Raw genomic sequence first — 18,015 nt, forward strand, 5'->3', positions numbered from 1 at the left:
ATCTGAAAGCATGATCCACCAAGAAGTTGTGAACCATTTGAAAATATATCCCTAGCCTTGATGACAAGACCACACGAGGGTGAAAAGGGGCACATCAGTGAACTAATTACATTTCGAAGTTCCTGACAGACGTTCTAATGAATGAGTGAAAGCTGTGCTTTTATTTGCATGTCCAAAAGCATAGGGGAACCTTTTCAATGAAGGCGATTTCTCTTTAATAGAGCCTTTAATAGATCTTAATAACTTTTTTTTTAAAAAAAAAGAAAACAATGCTCGTTGGCGTTCACCCACCCGTTAATGCAGAAAAATCTAGGTCAGGCAAAGGTGAAAGTAGTGAGTGCCAGCAGCGAGATGGGATGGGGATGGGGGTGGGGGGAGGGAGGAAGCTGATGTGATCTGACGCTGGTTGGAGAGCGTGAACCGTCGGGTAAGATTTCGATCGTGCATTTCCTCAGCGGGACTGAGCTGCGGCGGCGGTGGGGAGGCTGGATTTTAGCAGCCGGACAAGCGGTAATGGGGCCGGTGGATGCGGCGGGACAGACGGTAATGGGGGCCAGTGGATAGGGCGGGACAGACGGTAACAGGGGGGAGTGGAAGCAGCGGGACAGACGGTAACAGGGGGAGTGGAAGCAGCGGGACCGGGAGCGGCGATCAGCGCCCACTGAGCCTCCTTGGTTGCGTGGCGACCACACTGGGCTGGAGGGACAGTGGCTCCAACAACAACAACTTCCCCCCCCCCAAGATAAACACGCCCAACCCACTTTCTTTTTCCAGTCCTTTGTTTTTTTAAAACACATTTTTTTGTTTAAAGAAGTGTTTAATTTAAGCATTAGCTTATATCGAGCCACCCTGCTGTGAATTAAAACTGATTTGCCAGGTCTTGTGTCTCCTATGTACAGGGCAGTGAATATTAACACAAGATAGGGGAAAACTGCCTTTCCTCTATCACAGGGTGAAATGAGAATTAATTTGTTGTAAAATGTCCTACAGTTCCCTGTGGTTCAAGGTGTGGAGAACGTCCTAAACATGAAGTTAGTGTTGGTTAAAAGTAAATGAAAATGCCTTATTGTTGGAATAGGGCCTCAGTCGTTTCATGTGACAATCATTTTGATTTTAGAAATATTTACTTAATTTGACTAGCTCATGAACAAACACAGCTTCATATGTTTACAATGTGCTTCCTTCTTTGGGATCATAAATCTCACTTCAAACATTTGATGTTGACAGCTTTGGGTCCAATTATATAAATCAAAATGCTACTCCAATTACTCTGCAGCAATTGATAAAATGTTAACTAATTTCCACAAATATGCCATCATTACAAGTATTAGTATAGATTATAGTATGATCAGATATGTTGCGCTGAATCCACTCGGCATTCTGGCATCTGCACCTTGGTATGTAACACACTCCTAGTGAAGAGGGAGATTACAGGCCTTGGCTCTTTTGCTTGTTACTGTATTGCACCCTGTCATTATTTTTAAATAGAGGTTGTTAGCAATATCATTTCAATCCTCTAGTTCCAATTTAACAAGATTGCAAGTCAATAACTGGGAGATCACAAGATGCACACTGATGTCGTTCACATTGAATATATAACAAGCCAGATGTAAATTGCTAGACAAAACTACTAAAAGATGCTCTAAAGAAAGCTACATATTGGTAGGAGAAAATGGATTGGAATTCATGGGTGGTTGGTAGAAAAATCATTGAGTTCAAACTTCCACTCACATTAAATACAGATTTGTACTGGCAATAATTCAAATTTATTTTTCTTTATTTTACCAGGCCCAGCTCAACAGGGAAGGGGCACATCTGCAAAACTGTTCAATCATTCCAGTGAGCAATTGGAGCAATCCAGTCTGCAAGAATATCGACCTTACCTACCTCCCATTGTGCAACGTAATATAGACATCTGCATTTTCCCTGTTATTGAGATCCCTTTATATAAATTGCATTTTTAAAATTAGAATTATCTGGCTGTCTCGATTGATTTGCACAGCAAGGCTGAAGAAAATTGCAGAAAGAAATGGAAGATGAAACGAATATGATGGGCGCAAAGGACGAGAGCGAAAATAGCGTTTTGTTGTTTTCGGATGAAGAGGATGAGATTGCGCAGTTGCTGCCGAATGTTAACATGAAGGCAATGAAAAGTATTACTGAGCAAGTGGACTCGCCCATCTCCATAGGCAGCTCAGAAGGAGATTGTGTTCCTGGTACTTTTCAAAATGAATCTCAGCAGAATGTGTTGAGTTATCAACCTATGCGCATCACTTCATTTGCTCTTTCTGGCAACAATGGAAGAAATGTGGCTGAGTTATCAGAGCAGTAAGTTACTGGGTACTTATAAGAATGTAATTCTTAGTTGTGCATTGTTAGCATTGTTAATTAGTGAGCAATGAAGTCATTTTTTTTGATTTCCTTATTTGTTAATATTTTTCCAGGGTTCATGGTTAAAGGGCCACATGTAATTCATAGTGCATCTCCAAAGCTAGTGCAACTGAAGGATCAGAAAACACAATTCTCCTCCTTCAGGTACCTTGCCCTAAGCGGACATTGGTGACAATGGATGTCCTTTGGTTTGGACCATGATTATGCTTAGCAAAGTACTGCAGGAGTTTTCTGCAGTATGGTTGACCAGGAAACACTCTCACTCTTACTGCCTGCCATCAGGCATATTGGAAGGATTTATAGGCTGATAATTAACCTGTTTGGCCACATTATGAATGTACCTTCCATGGCCATCGAGTTCTTAAGTTGGACTTGAACCCAGAGCTTCTGGCCCAGAGATAGGGACGCTACCCACTGCACCACAAGGCCTCCTTGAAAGTTAAAACTGAACAAGAATTTATGATGAAGGGTATTAGGATTGGCCATCAACCTTAAAAATCTATAAACAAAGGACCAGAAGTGGGCCATTGTGGTATTCAATTAGATCATGGCTGATTAGCACCTCAACTCCTTTTACCTACCTTTGCCTCATATCCTTGATCCTCACCTTTCCCATATTACAACAATGCCTATATTTCAAAAGTGCTTAATTGGCTTTAAAGCACTGAGACATTACATAAATTGAAGTTCTATTTTCCTACTAAAAATCTTTCGCTTTCAGTCTCAAATTTCAATTGACCTTGTATCCACGGCCCTTTGCGAGAGTGATTTGTATACACGGGCATCTAAATCCCTTGATCACATGGCTCAGGATACTTCCGTTTCTGTAAGGTACCCAAAATACACTGTCCCTCAAAATACCAGACTGGAGTTATTTGGTTAGGTTATCAGTCTCTGCTTTGATAAATATGATTTAAGACTCTGGGGTCATTGAAAGTTTAAAGGAAAGCTTTTCTTCCTCTAATTTTGTCTCCTCATCTCATGAAAGCATTATATTATATATGTTGGCAGTTTTCCACTACCTCCCTCAGCTAGCCATTATTCATTCTAGACAAGCTTCATAGTTGAGCTTACTCTATTGATGGCCCAAATTCCCCACACATACACATGCACACACACGCACGTACACACATGTGCACACACGCCCACACTTTCCATTTGGAATCACTGGGCAATGACTGGGGATGTGAACCAGGCAGCAGGGGTAGGGGTGGATTCCTATCCTTTCCCTGCCAAACTAGTGCCAATAGCTGCGGAGATGAACTCAGAATCACTCAGTTTTGCCTAGTCCTTTAAACAATGTAACGTATGCATCCACTAATTCTTCAGAACTATTAACTGGGGGAAAAAGTTAGTCTTCAGTTATTCTACAGTTTCAGTTGTTTATTAAAGCTGCAACATGTATGCATTTAACACAATTAGCCTGAGCTAACTATCGATTGTACTAACTACTTTTGTTAGAACTGGGACAGAATCAAAACTATGCTTCATTGCCCTTTCCAGAGGTTAAAGTAATAAAAGTATCTAATCAGGAGAGAATAGAATCCAGGGTGAATTCATTTCAAATCTGAATGAAAAGGTTGCACTATTCACAGGAGTGTGCCGAGCCCAAGCACTCAAATTATTTTAGCATAAAGTGCTTGTTAGTATCCTCAGGAACCCAAGGTTGTCTCACTGTTGTGGATAACTAGCATTTTGGGACATTTATTTATATGGTTTTTAAGGGATTTGTTTCAACTTACAAAATTTTGATAGGGTAGAGTTGGCTTACAAAGGGTTAAATCATACGGCATTTTTTTTGGAGTTAATATTTAGGTCAGTACACATTGACCAATATCTGGTGGAGGCCTGGATGATTGGGGATGTTAATATGCTATCCAAAAAGAGAGAGAACAGCCATTCAGCTGTTCATTTTTGCATATTACTTTAGTTTTAAGTCATTGAGAGTTGTTAATGTTTGTTCTTATTTCTTGTCCTAATGACAGAACGGTTTTCATTCACTCAGCTGAAGTCTAAACTAAACTACTACATCAAAAGAAACCGGGCGATAACAGACAGCTTGATGTGCCAATCCCCTACACTCATAGTTATGGGAAGGGTCAAACTTCCATTTTCTGCTTTCTTGATACATACAGCTTGTGACAGGACAACAAGAGCAGTTAGCTGAGGAATAGATAGCTTGTAAGTCTGTATTTGCCGACAACAGTGGAGGCTTGCTTTTTATTGTGCTCATGATATGAGAAGCTGTAGGAAATTAATGAAACACAACTGTGAAAATGGTAGGGTGTTAATTTGTGTGTGTAAAACAATTTATTGATTTGCTTTTTCCCATTAGAATACTTTTCAGTCTGCCTTCCATAAAGTCAGGAAAATGCAGGAGGTGAGATATATAAGAACAAGATTACAGTTGCAGGTAGATGCAACAAAAATTCTATCTTACCAACCTTCAGGTCACAAAATTGTTAAACTAGATATTTGGTAATAAAAGTTAACTCCAGCTCAGAGGAGACAAGGCTGCTTATGGGATTAGCCACTGATGCTGGACTCAAGGAAATGCCTAGTGCTAAACCAGTGGAATTTGTAACAATAACCATGGTCAGATTTCCTGAAGTGGATTTACTTAGCTCTTAAAATCTCTTTGTAATGGGCTGCTCTGAGATGTCTGCTTGCATGGTGTTATGGACAGGAGGGGCTTTAATTTAAGCAGCATTAATTGCTCCTCTAAGTGCTCGTCCATAAACAGAAAGGTGTTTTTGATTTGTTTCCCTCTTTATAAGCAGTGGCGTATTTCCCAACCTCTCAGGTTTTTTGTGTGATCCAATGTTCTATTACTAACCCCACAGCAAACTTGAGATAGAATGAGCTTAAAGGATTAGTTTATTTGCACACACTGAAAATGCGGGGAGGAAGATTTGCAACGTCACCTCCACGCTCACAGTAAAAAGAGGGATAGAGAGAAGAAGGTTTGATAGTACAGACACCACAGAGAAAATAAATATTTGTTCATGTGAGTTCCAGAGTCCAGAGTCAAAGTCCGATGAGGTACTCCTTCACAGAGGTTGATGGGCTGAAAACCGATGTTTTAGAATTCACGTTTCCAGTGATATTGACTTCGCAAGATGAGATAGGCACGCAGAGATGAATCAGTCTTGTAGGTGATAGCAGAGAACTTCCAGCAGAAGCAGGGTAGATGGGGCCAGTTATCCAGCCTAGCCTGAACTCCTTCTGTGTGGCCTGCTAGTCAGATGTTAAAGCAGCAGATTGAGCTATTCAGCTTAGCAAGTCAATATTAACCTGTTCAACAAGCCAGAGGCCTAGGTCACATGATCCCTACCTCTGCACCAGGTCTTCAACAAAAGATGTGTATCCATCGTCTGGAATTCAGCTGGGTCTCAAAAACTGCTAAATGTCCCAGCCATTATGAGTTGAAAGGAATGCTCGAGGGGCCTTTTGTCTTATCAGACCCTCTGTACCCTGCAGGCCAGCTGGATTATCAGATGCAAATGGCCTTTGTATAGATCACTTTGAAGGTGGACTGTGCAGTCCTCAGGTGATCACGAGGTGCAAGTTTCCCTGAAACTGCAAAGTGGCTTCTTTTGTTCTGGGGTCACAGACAGACATAGGTTCAGCCATTTTGAGGATATTGTCCAGCCAAGGTCCATATATATTCTTAGTCCATCATACTGATATAGTGATGATCTTTGTTCAATATTTATGGGTTTTTTTTCACTTCTAGGGATAGTTCAGATTCGGTGAGCAATTTATTTAAAACACAGTGTCCTTCCATACCAGTAAGAAAGGTAAGACGACGGGGTACAGGAACATTCCTAACCAGATCAGCCATCAAAAATCAAACTGCAGAAGATACTGAAAGCTCACTTGATTCAGATGAAGTCAGTCATCCAAATTTTGAGAAGTTTGAAGTAAGAAGACGCCAACGACGCAAGAGATCCAAAATCATTTCCAGGTATAAGAAATCTGGGTGTCCAAGGGGAAGGCCTCAATCATCCATAACTGAAGCAGAGAAGAGGAAGAGGTTGAGAGAACGAGGGCTGCAGTTTCCATTTGTGCACAAGGAATACGGAAGGAAGCATTTGCCATTTAAGATGATTTTTGCATATGAGGTAAATAGTCCATAATATATTATGTAATAATGGTTATAGCCATACATCCTATTGAGTATTTTCTTCATAAATATTTTTCAAACTATTGATTCACAACAGCTTTTCACATCTTTTTTCACCTGTTTATTTGTATTATTTAAACTTTTAATGTTTTTTGTGGCGAATTTTGTTGTAAGAACCCATTGCAAACTAATCAGAAGTGCACTATTGACCACATTTTTTACTTCTTTTTGCATGCCCAAATCCCTAGTCATAAAAAGGGTTTTCAAAGAGTGCAAGTAGCTCTAGTGAATGCCTATGAAAAGAGTGACAAAGTTGACTTTCAGTGCTCCTGGCTCACACTCAAATTGATTACAGGGCCATAGGCAGAAGGTGAGACGTACAAGATTACAGTTGCCAGTAGATGCAACAAGAATTCTATCCTACAACCTTCAGGCCACAAAATTGTTAAACTAAAAATTTAGGAGTAAATCTATTAACAGGAAAAAATAAGTTTCCAGTTATTCTACAGGCAGAAGCCTGAGAGCAGATATTTTGTCCACTCAATTAATAAATTAATTACATATGATGTAGGGATGCTAAATAGAGACAAAGTAATAAAATAGTGCACATAAAAAAGACCTAACTTTAGAGAATACCAAAGTTTCTTATAACACTCAGTTATTTTTTACTGAAGAGGTTGCTGTGAGTTATTTTCTTCAGATGATGATAGGGGTTAGGAGGCCGTTGCTTATTTGTGGTGTTTGGGACTTTTCACACATTAACCAGACCTACTGATGAACTGAAAATTCGTTGTGGTAATGTTAGCCAAATTTACTTCCATTTGGTGGTTTGCTTGCTTCGAATCCTTCACCTGGTGCTGTTCCCGGGGAAATAATCTTTACTATCCTCAACTTCCCATCAGTGGCCTAGGTCACTTGTTCCTTTGCTTAGGCAACCACTTGGGCTGTTCATTGCTACTAGAGTTACTGAGAAATTAAGTTTTTACACTGCCCTGCTTTGCTATTCCTCTCATTTCTTTCCTTGTTGGGATGTTTGCAGCGGCAGCTGTTGCTCAGTTGGTCACACCCTCACCTCTGAACCACAAGATTCCGGTTTAAGTCCCACTCCAGAACTTGAGCACAAAAATTAAGGCTGCCGTCTTTGGGATAAGATGTTAAACTGAGACACCATCTGCCCTCTTAGATGGATGTTAGACATCCTAATAACACTATTCCGTACAAGAGCAGGGGAGCTATCCCTGGTGACCTTGCCAATATTTGTTCCTCAATCACCAACACTAAAACGGATTATCTGACCATTATCACACTGCTGTTTGTGGGAGTTTGCATTGTGCAAATTGGCTGCTGCATTTCCTACATTACCACAGTGACTACACTTAATAAAGTACTTCATTGGTAAAGTGATTTGACATGTTCAGTGGTTGTGAAAAGTTCTGTATAAATGCAAGTCTTCCATTTTACATATAACATGTAAAGTATTTGAAAGCTCCCTCAGTTGTTTGGCTGGGTAAGACAGTAAGCAGCTGAACTATTATGCCCCAATGAATCCTTAATTTGTGCTGAATTAGTTGCTCTCAGCAAGGTAGCACTTACCTGAGTGCCCTCAGGTGAGAAAGGGGAAATTTGACGACAGCTCCTCTGCACATTGCAGTCCAATGAACCAGACTGTTGAGTTCACAAGTATAAGTGTTCACTGTGTCTCTTGCCAATGCAGGATCGCCACGAATGCCCATCTGCAAATGCACACTGGTCCACGCATGCGCAGAAATCCAATGATGTCACTCCAGTGTGCCCAGCCTGCCAGTAACCTCTGCACAACATCAATGATGCCACCACACCCATAAGCCATCCTTCACCTCCTCCTCACATCCCCATCCCCCTCCTCGTCACCTCCATCCCCCATCTCCTCACCCATCCTCCTCATTCCCAACCCCTCCAGCTCTCACCCATCACTCTCCCTCACCCCCTTCCCATCCTCCTCACTCCCCATCTTTCCTCCCCACCACCTGCGCCCCGCCATCACCCATGTCCCCCCTCCTCATGCCCTGCCACCACCCATGTGCCCCCCCCTCCTTGCGCCCCGCCATCCCCTCCCATCCTCGTGCCCCGCCACCCCGCTCCCTTCTTTTGACCCTAATCCCCCTTAACCGTTATTCTCTGTAATCCCCCTACTTGCCCCCACTCAGACCAAATTCACTGTCCGAGGCCCAAGTCTGACTCAGGAAACCGACTCCCTTTCTTTGAGTGACAGGTGGTCCAGCAAATCCACTTGAATTAGTAATTAAAGGATGCTGCCTAAAACAGAGTCCTGAAGTTATGAGCAGCGCCATCTTTGTTCCTGGCCACTGCCTACTCTCGCTCGCAATGATGTAATGGAGTAAAACACTAGAACTGTGCATGCACAGCAGTGGCAACAAACGCAGCCATAATTGTTTCATGAGGATCGGGTCAGGTTCTGCTGTGATAGCCCCACGATATTTAACTTGTCAGCAGTCACTCTTTGCTTTTTATATATGAATGGACACTGAGGCAAAATAACCCGTGGAACCAGGTTCTCTGCCCATTTACCACATGATCTGCAATTGCCATCATTTTCTTCCAGTATTCCTCTGCCACTTACTGTTCTTTTGGGTATGCTGAGGTCTACCATCCTCTTTTGCCTCTCCTTAAAGTCCTCATTGTCTGCTACCCTTCTGGTGTTTTGTGACAATTTTCTCCCCGAGATTGTTACCCTATTCTCCTCACTCAGGCTCTACACCAAGTGATTCTCTTCAACCTGTGTACTTTCAACTGTATGTAAATTCCCTTGTCCCTTGTGATTTTCCTGCTTTGCTGACCTCAATCACCCTCATTTTGCATACAGTGTACCCCATTCACAGCACAGGCATTCCTCCCTGATGCAGCTGTCATAGATGGTCATGCCATTGCTGAGGTCACAGTCATTGACAAGGCCATTTCAACTTTTTCCTTTAACTCTCCTTCACCATTCACCGCTTCACGCCTATCACTAACCCCACTGCCCTTACACTTTGTCCTAAAGAAAGGTGTACTCCAGATCATAAAGAATGTTTATGCGCGTGACCATTGACCCTAAGTCCAAAGGACAATTTACAAACATACATATGTTCGCCTGCATCCAATCTCACACCAAGTCCTGCTCACCTACCACTTCTGTCATTTGCCAACCCCCATGGCTTTCCATCTTTCAGCATGCTGATTTCAAGATTCACTGATCTCCTAGTTGCCTAGAAGTTGCTTCATAGTTTTGTACCACCCTACCTCTGCAACCCTTTCAAAGCCTTTGTTCTAATTTATATGACCCATCTATTTGACCTACTCTGGCCCAAGCACTCGCTAGCTTTCCACAAGTTCATGCATTCATGTGAAATGCTTTTTGTCTATTTATAGAAAAAGCATTGGCGAGCTAAAAATAAGCTGTTGTACTTTGTTAACTAATGGACAAAAGAATTTCACATACAATTGTTGAGATATTTATTACTAATATCAATCACAGTGCAATTTAAAAGCATGTAAAAAAAAAAAGCAGTTCTGGAACTTGGAGGATATTTTGGTAAATGTTCTAACACTTAAATTCTCTTAACTTATAGCAGGCAGCTTTGAGTGGATTATTTACTTACATGAAAGAGTTAAAATGTCAAAACCATCTCATAAAGTCCTTAAAAAAAATAAATGTGGACTGTCCAGACAGAGACAGCCACCCTTTAAGACAATACAAGTACTTGGATGAGAAAAGATCAATTTCACCCATACCAGAAAGCAGGTAGGCCTGTACTTTGAAGTGTAAAATCTCACCTAGTTTCTCTGTTTGTGTGTGTTTATATACTGTGTTCATGCTAGTCTGTGGTCTGCCATAATGCCAACAATCAGAAGTACTTTGACTCATCTTAATTATATTCAGAGTCTAGTTCAGTTGCTGCTCAGTATAGATTAAATTGTGCAGAGCAAGAAGCTTTGATTACCCAGTCTCTGCCCGATTAACTGATGTTAACCATGGAGGTGATAGGAACAATATTATAATTCTCAACACCACAGAGCCAGGGAGAGGAAAATGACCCAGGGTTCCCACTTCTGATCACTATCCAGTGATTTCTGCTAGGAAATGCACACGTATAGATGTCAGATGAAGAGCGGGTTGCACCCAGCAGCAATGTCCCTACAGTTGAATAGCTCACTGATACCATCTAGTTGTACGAATGAAAAATGGATGAGACACTAGGACAGCTGCGCCTGATTGAACTTACTTCAGTGTGAACCAATGGTCTCTGGACAGGAGTGGAATAAATTGGCTTGGAAGACTCTTAAATTGGTGGCACAACTTAACACAACGCTACTGACGTGGTTAGTGTAAATTCAGTCTCCCTTGCATTTAAGTTTCATTATGGGCAAATACTAAGCATATCATTAGAGGATGCTGGGGAAAAGTAGATCTGGAAAAGTATTTTCTCCAAGGTTGGCTAAGACCAATATTGGTAGAAGCCATGGAGCAGGCACCAGTGAAACTGAACTGAGGGGGTTGGAGGAAGAGAGATTATACCTTAATACCAAAAAAAAACCTCTGGCAATTGGAAGAGTAATACTGGCTGATGACCAGCTTCAGGCTGTTAGTCACCAACTCGGATGAACAATGGTGTTTCCTGTTTGGGAGCCTGAAATATTCATTTATTTGTCTGTATCTTGAACAGATTCACTATGACTAATGTAACGTTCAGTGAACCATGTTTAACAGATATATGCACACAACCTGTTAATAAACTCATATATCCTGTCATTCTTTAATCTGTATCCTCAAATCTGCATATTTGCCGTTGTATCAATTTTGAATCATTTCAATTAGGAGCAGTAGTTTCTGATAAATCCTGACAAAATTGGCTGACAATACCAAATATTGGCTAGATGTGTTAATTACAATGATCCCCATTTATGGGGATGAATGGTGCAATTCATATTTCTATGTAACAAACAAAAACATTTCTTTTCTAATGAAATTATCATTCAGTTCTGTGTGTGGTACTCCTGTGTATTGCACTGGACCACCTGAGTACTGATGTCATTATCTCATTGAATGGCAGAACAGGCATGAGCGGCTAACTGGCCTACTCCTGTTCTTACAATCTGAATCTCATCGCTTTAATTTCTACATTTATACATTGGGATCCCAGTTTTCTCAGGGTGATTCCATACTGCAATTGCACAACTCTCCATCTATTGTCAGACTCTATCTTTGTTGACTGATCGTTTCCCTTGTTATAAAAGCATATTTTAAAAATACTCTGCAATAATAGCTTGTGTTTTGGGCAGCTGATGCTTTTTTGTTGGAAAAATTAAGGCAGATTGGTACATACATCTGTAGTTGCAGGGGTCCACAAAAGCATATGGGTATTTACAGGGAACAACCCACATGATAAACCTGAAGCTGCTTTTAGTTTAAAGCATTCAATCTAAGTTCACTGAAAGAATCTCTGAATGATATTGTTTTAAAAATGTCCATTCTAGTTCAGCTATAGAAATAAGGATTACGCCCCTTTTAAGGTTATCAGGCCTGGCTTACTTAGAGAGAATCCAGAATTGTGACACTGCCTCAGCTTGACTAAGGAATTTAGTTTCAGGCTAACTTTTTTAAGCTATGTGCCATTGTTCATGCTATCAATTAAGTAACAGTGCTTAAAATTAAAGGACCATTTTTTAAGTTATTCTGTCATTTAACGTACTTTAATATAAACAACTGTGACAGTAATGTTTGTAATATTATAGTGATGAAACCTGCATCGAAGACCCTGAAGATGAAGACACATTTGATGTTAAAATTGTGGTAACTAATTTTTTTATATTGGATACATAGACTCTGGAGTATTAAGTTTAATAGTAAATGGCACTTTGTATTTATAAATCAAGTAGCATAATGACTGACACTATTCTCAAAAGGCATCTACTAGATTTATGAATGAAGTACATATAGGGCAGAATTTTGCCCTTGGCTTGCGGGGGCAGCCAGGAAGCTGATGGCCACCAGCAACCAGCAGCGCTCCACAATTTTATGCAGGCAGGCCAATTAAGGCCCGCCCAGTGTAATACTTGAGTGACAGGGCTGAGCGCTGCCTGTGCGGGCAGGGAGAGGAGGGCGAGCAGGCCTAGTGCGAACTTCGCACGTACACGCGAAAGAGTGCTGAATAATCTCCCTGAGGCACGGAGCTGCCTCAGTGAGATTAATAACTTTTTCAATATATTCTTCAAAAACAGAAAAATTTAATAAAACATGTCCCCTCGTGTGACTCTGTCACGTGAGCAGGGACATGTTCTTAATTAAAAATTAAAGTTTTTATTTCGTTTGTATTTGATTTTGGTAACCACATCCCGCCCATGGATGAGGTTTCCAAAAAAATGCAAAGGTCGCTTGGCCTTTTCGCCTGCCCGCCAACCGTTAGGTTGAAAGGGCAGTGAAAAATAAAGCACATTTGATAACTTAATGGCCTTAATAGGCCTTTCAATTGTTGGCAGGCGCACTGCCAGCTCTGGTGCGCGCCCGCTGACCGAACTATCGTGTGACTGCACGTTGACATCGGCACTCTCGACCGACGCCATCGCACATCATTTCACGCTCAGTCAGGTTGGGCACGCCCCCACCCGCCGAGCTAAAAATCCTGCCCTAGATTACAAAATGTATCTGCATGTAATTTGGTTTTATTGCCCACCTTCAAAAAAAAAACTCAAACTTATTGAAGAACATTTATTTAAATGTTTATATCAAGATGGCAGGCATCAAATAGACACTTAAATATTGGCACTTGTAAGACCTCCAAATGTGAAAGTTTCAGTAAATGCAATCTGTGAGTGCTCTGCACAGTTATCCTTGTGCTTTGGCCCAAAACAAGCCAGCCAAAACAATTTTGCATTTGAAGAACTGTCTCACAATTAGCCTTTTAACTTCTCAACTTTTTTGCTTCACTCCATTTCTTTTAATGCTGCTTTTTGGTAAACACTTCCATCACAGGAAGATCATCAGCTTGTTCCAAACTCTGCTACTTGTTTCCCATCCTGCACCCAGTTCACCCATCACCCCTGTCCTCACTGACCAGCATTGGTTCTGGTTACCACAACTCGTAAAATTTAAAATTCTCATCTCGTATCTAAATCCTACCATGCCGTTACCTCTAGCTACCTCTGCAACATCCTCCAGCGCTACAATTTCCCGCTTAATTTTGGGTGACACGGAGAGCGAAAGCAAGAGGCAGAGAACTATGAAAGAAATTGATATTGAAATACTTTTGATTTGGAAGTCTACTCTGATACTCTAATCACTGGAGCTGTGAAAATTATCTAGTAAGAAAAGACTTAAATCATGTTTTCAAAATAAGGCCCATGTGGTCATCAGACAGTCTGGACTGGATACGTCTTGAATTCTATAGCTTATATTTTTTCTTTTCCTATTCTTGTTTGACTTAATAGCACATTTATTTTTGCTGTAACTACAACACTGTATAACAGTGTAGGTGGTTCGTTCTTGAGCAAATGGTCCCAGGCAGTATACAATTATTTCCAAGTCTTCCATAGGAGTGTGCATGAGGCTGTCTCATTCAAAACTTTCTAAACCATTGCCTTAAACCAGACCTGAAAATATATTTCTCAAAACTTGAACAATAACAAAGTTCAGACTTGTTATCAACATCTGCAGTGGTGATCTATTGATACCAATCAATAGATGCATAACTGACCTTATAACTAAAATTTAACCTAAGATTTATTTTGCCAGATTGGTTAAAAATTTATATTGAAAATATTGGATTAGATTTTACTACACTTTTTCATTGGCAGCCTGTCACAGATTGCAAACTTTTACTCATGAATCATCATTCGAATTGGAGAAACTTTGGATTTTATTTCACTGAATATTCAGAATAAGCTAATACTTAATATTGGATGATTTAGAAACATTTAAATGTACCTACATATACATCACATTATGGTAATTTTTGGTGCCTTGAGACGTGATTATTATGGGGCTTTGAAACTTATTCAAATCTTAATGGCTTGTTCTGATTCCTGACCCACTGCTATGATATTGTTGTCTATCCCTTGCTGTCCTCAACCTGCCTTTTACCACACTAACAGCTCAAGGCTAATATCATAGACAATATTTAAGCAAAATAGGAATACAACTATTTTGTTCTTTGTTCATAATATTTGTTTTGTTTCTAGGATAACAGCTGTTTTCTAATAGAAAAGCGGTTTGAGAAAAAGAAAAAGCACCTTCGGAAAAAGAATACCAATGGCAAAAATAAAAGCAAGCGTATAACTAATGGCAAAAGTAAAGACAATGCAAAAAGTAAACAAGTAACAGTTCAACTAGAAGAACCAGGCAATGCAAAATCTTCCACGACTTAAATATTTTAAGCACAAAACTAGATGCACTGTGGCAGAACAACTGTCAGACCAGGTTACACTAGAGAGCCCATTGTTAAATCAGCCAGTCTACAAAGTACTTGTGTGCCATCTGATGAACTGGAAAATGAGAGAACACAAGGCTCCTGTTTGCTGAAGAATCCCTAGACTAGTGAACACTCAAAAAGAATAGGGCAGAATGGAGAAGGCATATCATCACAGGAAGAAAATATTTAAGAGGGAATGCTATGTGAATCATAGATGTGAACAGCATCTGTGCAAGAAATGTTTCCTTGGAGCAGGATGACCCAGTGGAACTGGTTAACAATGATATAAACTTATTGTCAATATCGAGAAAGAAAATGAATAAATGCTTATGGGAATGACTTGGCTAACCATCATTAGCTATTATTTAAGAATGAACCGATTAGCTGGTGGACTGAAAAATTTAATGAGACTAAGTGCTGCCTCAGGGAGATTGGTTCCCAAAGTGAAATAGGTTATTCTGTCAATTTTTATTCACCATCCATGTCCCCACGTGACAATGTCACATGAGTTGGGACATGGACATAACTTTAAGTAAAAGTGAATCTTTTTTTTAATTCAGTCATGAAACCTCATCCCGCCCATGGATGAGGTTTCCTTTTTTATTCAGGTGGCTGCCAGCGCTCCCGACCTGCCTGCCAAACTTAAGGTTGGACAGGCAGGTCCACTAATTAGTTTAATTGTTTTTTGAATAGCCTCAATAGGCCGTTGACAGGTCGGTGGGCGCACAGCTGACTCGGCTGCACCTCCACCGACCTGAAAATGCAAATGACGCGGGATGACGTCTGGCATTCCACCCGACGTCATCCGTGTCATTTTATGCGTCGGCAAGCCGACGGGAAAATTCTTCCCATAATATAGTTGAGGCTATTCTTTTCTACCTGGAGATGTCATTTTTAGAATGTGGTTTTGAAGATGGGGATGGAAGTATTTTAATTCTGAAGACTCCGCCTGAATATTTTTCTCCTTTTTAGCTTAATTTTCAATACTGTATACAGGACAAAACTGTCAACATTTTTGGTTTGGGTTTATTATGTTTAAAATATGCCACATCAGTTGTTGTGTCAAAATGTTATTAAGATGTCACATGTCTTCATGTAAAAAGACATAATTAGCAGTTACTTCATGTTTTATCTTTGGATAGACACCAATAAAGCATATACTCTTTGGAAAAAATCTATTTCAGGTTTGTCCTTTGGATTAGCTATTTTGCTTTTTGTTTATACTGATTTGTGTAATGTGCTTATTTAATTTACATATTAAGGTTGTGAATTTGCCTGTGATTCTGTAGGGTTCCACACCTATAAATAGAGCATTCAGGTGTTAAAACATGTGTAAGAAAACATGAGAAATTAATGGAATGAGATAAGATAATTTGCTGCATCAAATCTGTTCTTTTCCACATACAATCTGCTTTAGATGTATCTACTGTAGTTCCATGATATTCAATGCCATCAACTCTACCCTCTACCTAGGCTGAATGAAACTGCTGTGTGCACATCTGGCAGACTATTTCCTTTGCCTTTGACATTAATTTTTTTAAATCTAGAAACTATTCATTTCTGCCCTTCAACCTTCCAACCTGCTATCTCAAGCCGTGTCAGGAAATGCTTTTTTTCAGCCTACAAAATAGTGCCTCTTACTCCACCCCATCTTTCTCCTTCTGACACCAGGACCCTATTCTGTTGTCACCACCTCGAAGCCTTACTTTTGCAAAAGCCTTTGAGCTGGTCTTCCAGCATCGACCCTGTGTTATAAAGGCTGGAATTTCTTCTGAACCCATAGAAATCTCAATAGATTTTCCATGTAAGGATTTTGACCTCTTGTGTCTCATCTGCTGAAGTCTTGATAATGAAGATCGATCAAGATTCAACACTGGCTTTAGTCAAGTAATCTGAAGAAGGATAAGTCTTAAAGGAGCCAAGTCTGTCTTATCCTGTTACGAATCACCACTCCTACTCCTATGCCATGTTCACTGCATTGTGATTCACTGAATAGCCATTTCATCCCTTTGTGTGTGGGAAATATTGATATTGTCATCCATTGGTGTTAAGGTTCAAGAAAAGAATTTGAAAAATCAGTTTTTTTTCTTTGGCTGTTATTGGATTAAAATTCACCTAGTGTAGTACTAAGAGAGTGGTACACTGTCAGAGGTGCCATCATTAAGGGCCTAGCTGCCTATTCAGGTGGATGTAAAAGATCCCATAGCACTAATTGAAAAAACATGAGGCAGATATACCTCAAAAACAGAATAATGGGTCATTAACCTTGCTATTATGTCAGGGACTTGCTGTGCACAAACTAGTGGCTGTTTTGTCTAAGAAGAAATACTACTTCAAAGCTACTTATTGCTGCAAAGGTCTTCAGGACATCCTTTCAACATGACAGGTGCTGGAAATGCATATTCCTTTGATAGTAATTTCATGTATACTGTGGCATTCAATCTTAAAGACAAAAACACACTTTTATCATAATCCCTTTGTTCAGTGGCTTGAGGGAATCTATATTTCTGGATTTTTGTCTACGTCTTTCTGGTGTGGAGCCACTGAGAGTCATCACCTGTGGGGGAGTAACCTTCAATTAACTGGAGATTGTAACATTTCAGGTACAGAATGTACCAAGGGTTGATACATTGGACTATGCCTCAGAACAGGGCCTGACTCTGCTGCAAGACTTAACAGGACTTCAGATTAGTACAGAGCTGAGGAGGCAGCAGAAGGTTGCTAGCTCCATACAGCTGAAGTTCTGTCTTGAGCTCTGAGGAGTTGGAGCTCAGAGAGGCCCAGGGTTGCGGGGAGGGGGGGCGTGGGTGTTGGGAGGGTAGTGATACTTTTGTAAAATTGGCACAAAGGGAAAGCCTGTGAGCACTGGGGTTCTTCTGAGAACAGCTACGAAACTGGGACCATGTCAGTGATTAGACGCTGAAGTGCAGCCTTGTGAATCCAATGGGACACAGTCTTGGGAGAAGAGATTGAGCAACTGGGTGGTGAGCAGTGCTGAAACATTCTAATTTTGAGTCTTATGACCTGACAACTTGCAAGCCAAAGAAGCAGCAG

The 18,015-nt window shown here is 40.6% G+C and overlaps 1 protein-coding gene across 6 annotated transcripts; it reads left to right on the forward strand.

Annotated features, from left to right (window-relative positions):
- The first annotated feature begins 448 nt into the window (after nt 1-448).
- LOC144684605 (TATA box-binding protein-associated factor RNA polymerase I subunit D-like) lies at nt 449-16,135 on the forward strand. Of its 6 annotated transcripts, none has more exons than XM_078548607.1 (6): nt 449-543; nt 1,789-2,328; nt 6,128-6,515; nt 10,126-10,298; nt 12,290-12,347; nt 14,732-16,135. In XM_078548607.1, the coding sequence occupies exons 2-6, from the start codon at nt 2,030-2,032 to the stop codon at nt 14,915-14,917; spliced, it is 1,104 nt and encodes a 367-aa protein (XP_078404733.1). In that variant the 5' UTR covers nt 449-543; nt 1,789-2,029; the 3' UTR covers nt 14,918-16,135. The 6 variants fall into 6 exon arrangements, with proteins under 6 accessions (XP_078404733.1, XP_078404734.1, XP_078404735.1 ...); XM_078548608.1 differs by having other exon boundaries at nt 457-510; XM_078548609.1 differs by lacking the exon at nt 449-543 and adding an exon at nt 1,014-1,031.
- Nucleotides 16,136-18,015: the final 1,880 nt, after the last annotated feature.

The sequence above is a fragment of the Cetorhinus maximus genome, chromosome 9 (assembly GCF_964194155.1).
Source record: "Cetorhinus maximus chromosome 9, sCetMax3.hap1.1, whole genome shotgun sequence".
NCBI lineage: Eukaryota > Metazoa > Chordata > Chondrichthyes > Lamniformes > Cetorhinidae > Cetorhinus > Cetorhinus maximus.

What these genes read in the sequence shown, in the direction of transcription:
- LOC144684605 (XM_078548607.1), top strand. Translation starts at nt 2,030, where the DNA reads ATGGAAGATGAAACGAATATGATGGGCGCAAAGGACGAGAGCGAAAAT. An exon ending in AGATGATTTTTGCATATGAG is followed by an intron (nt 6,516 to 10,125) that starts GTAAATAGTCCA and finishes CTTAACTTATAG; the next exon opens with CAGGCAGCTTTGAGTGGATT. An exon ending in TCACCCATACCAGAAAGCAG is followed by an intron (nt 10,299 to 12,289) that starts GTAGGCCTGTAC and finishes GTAATATTATAG; the next exon opens with TGATGAAACCTGCATCGAAG.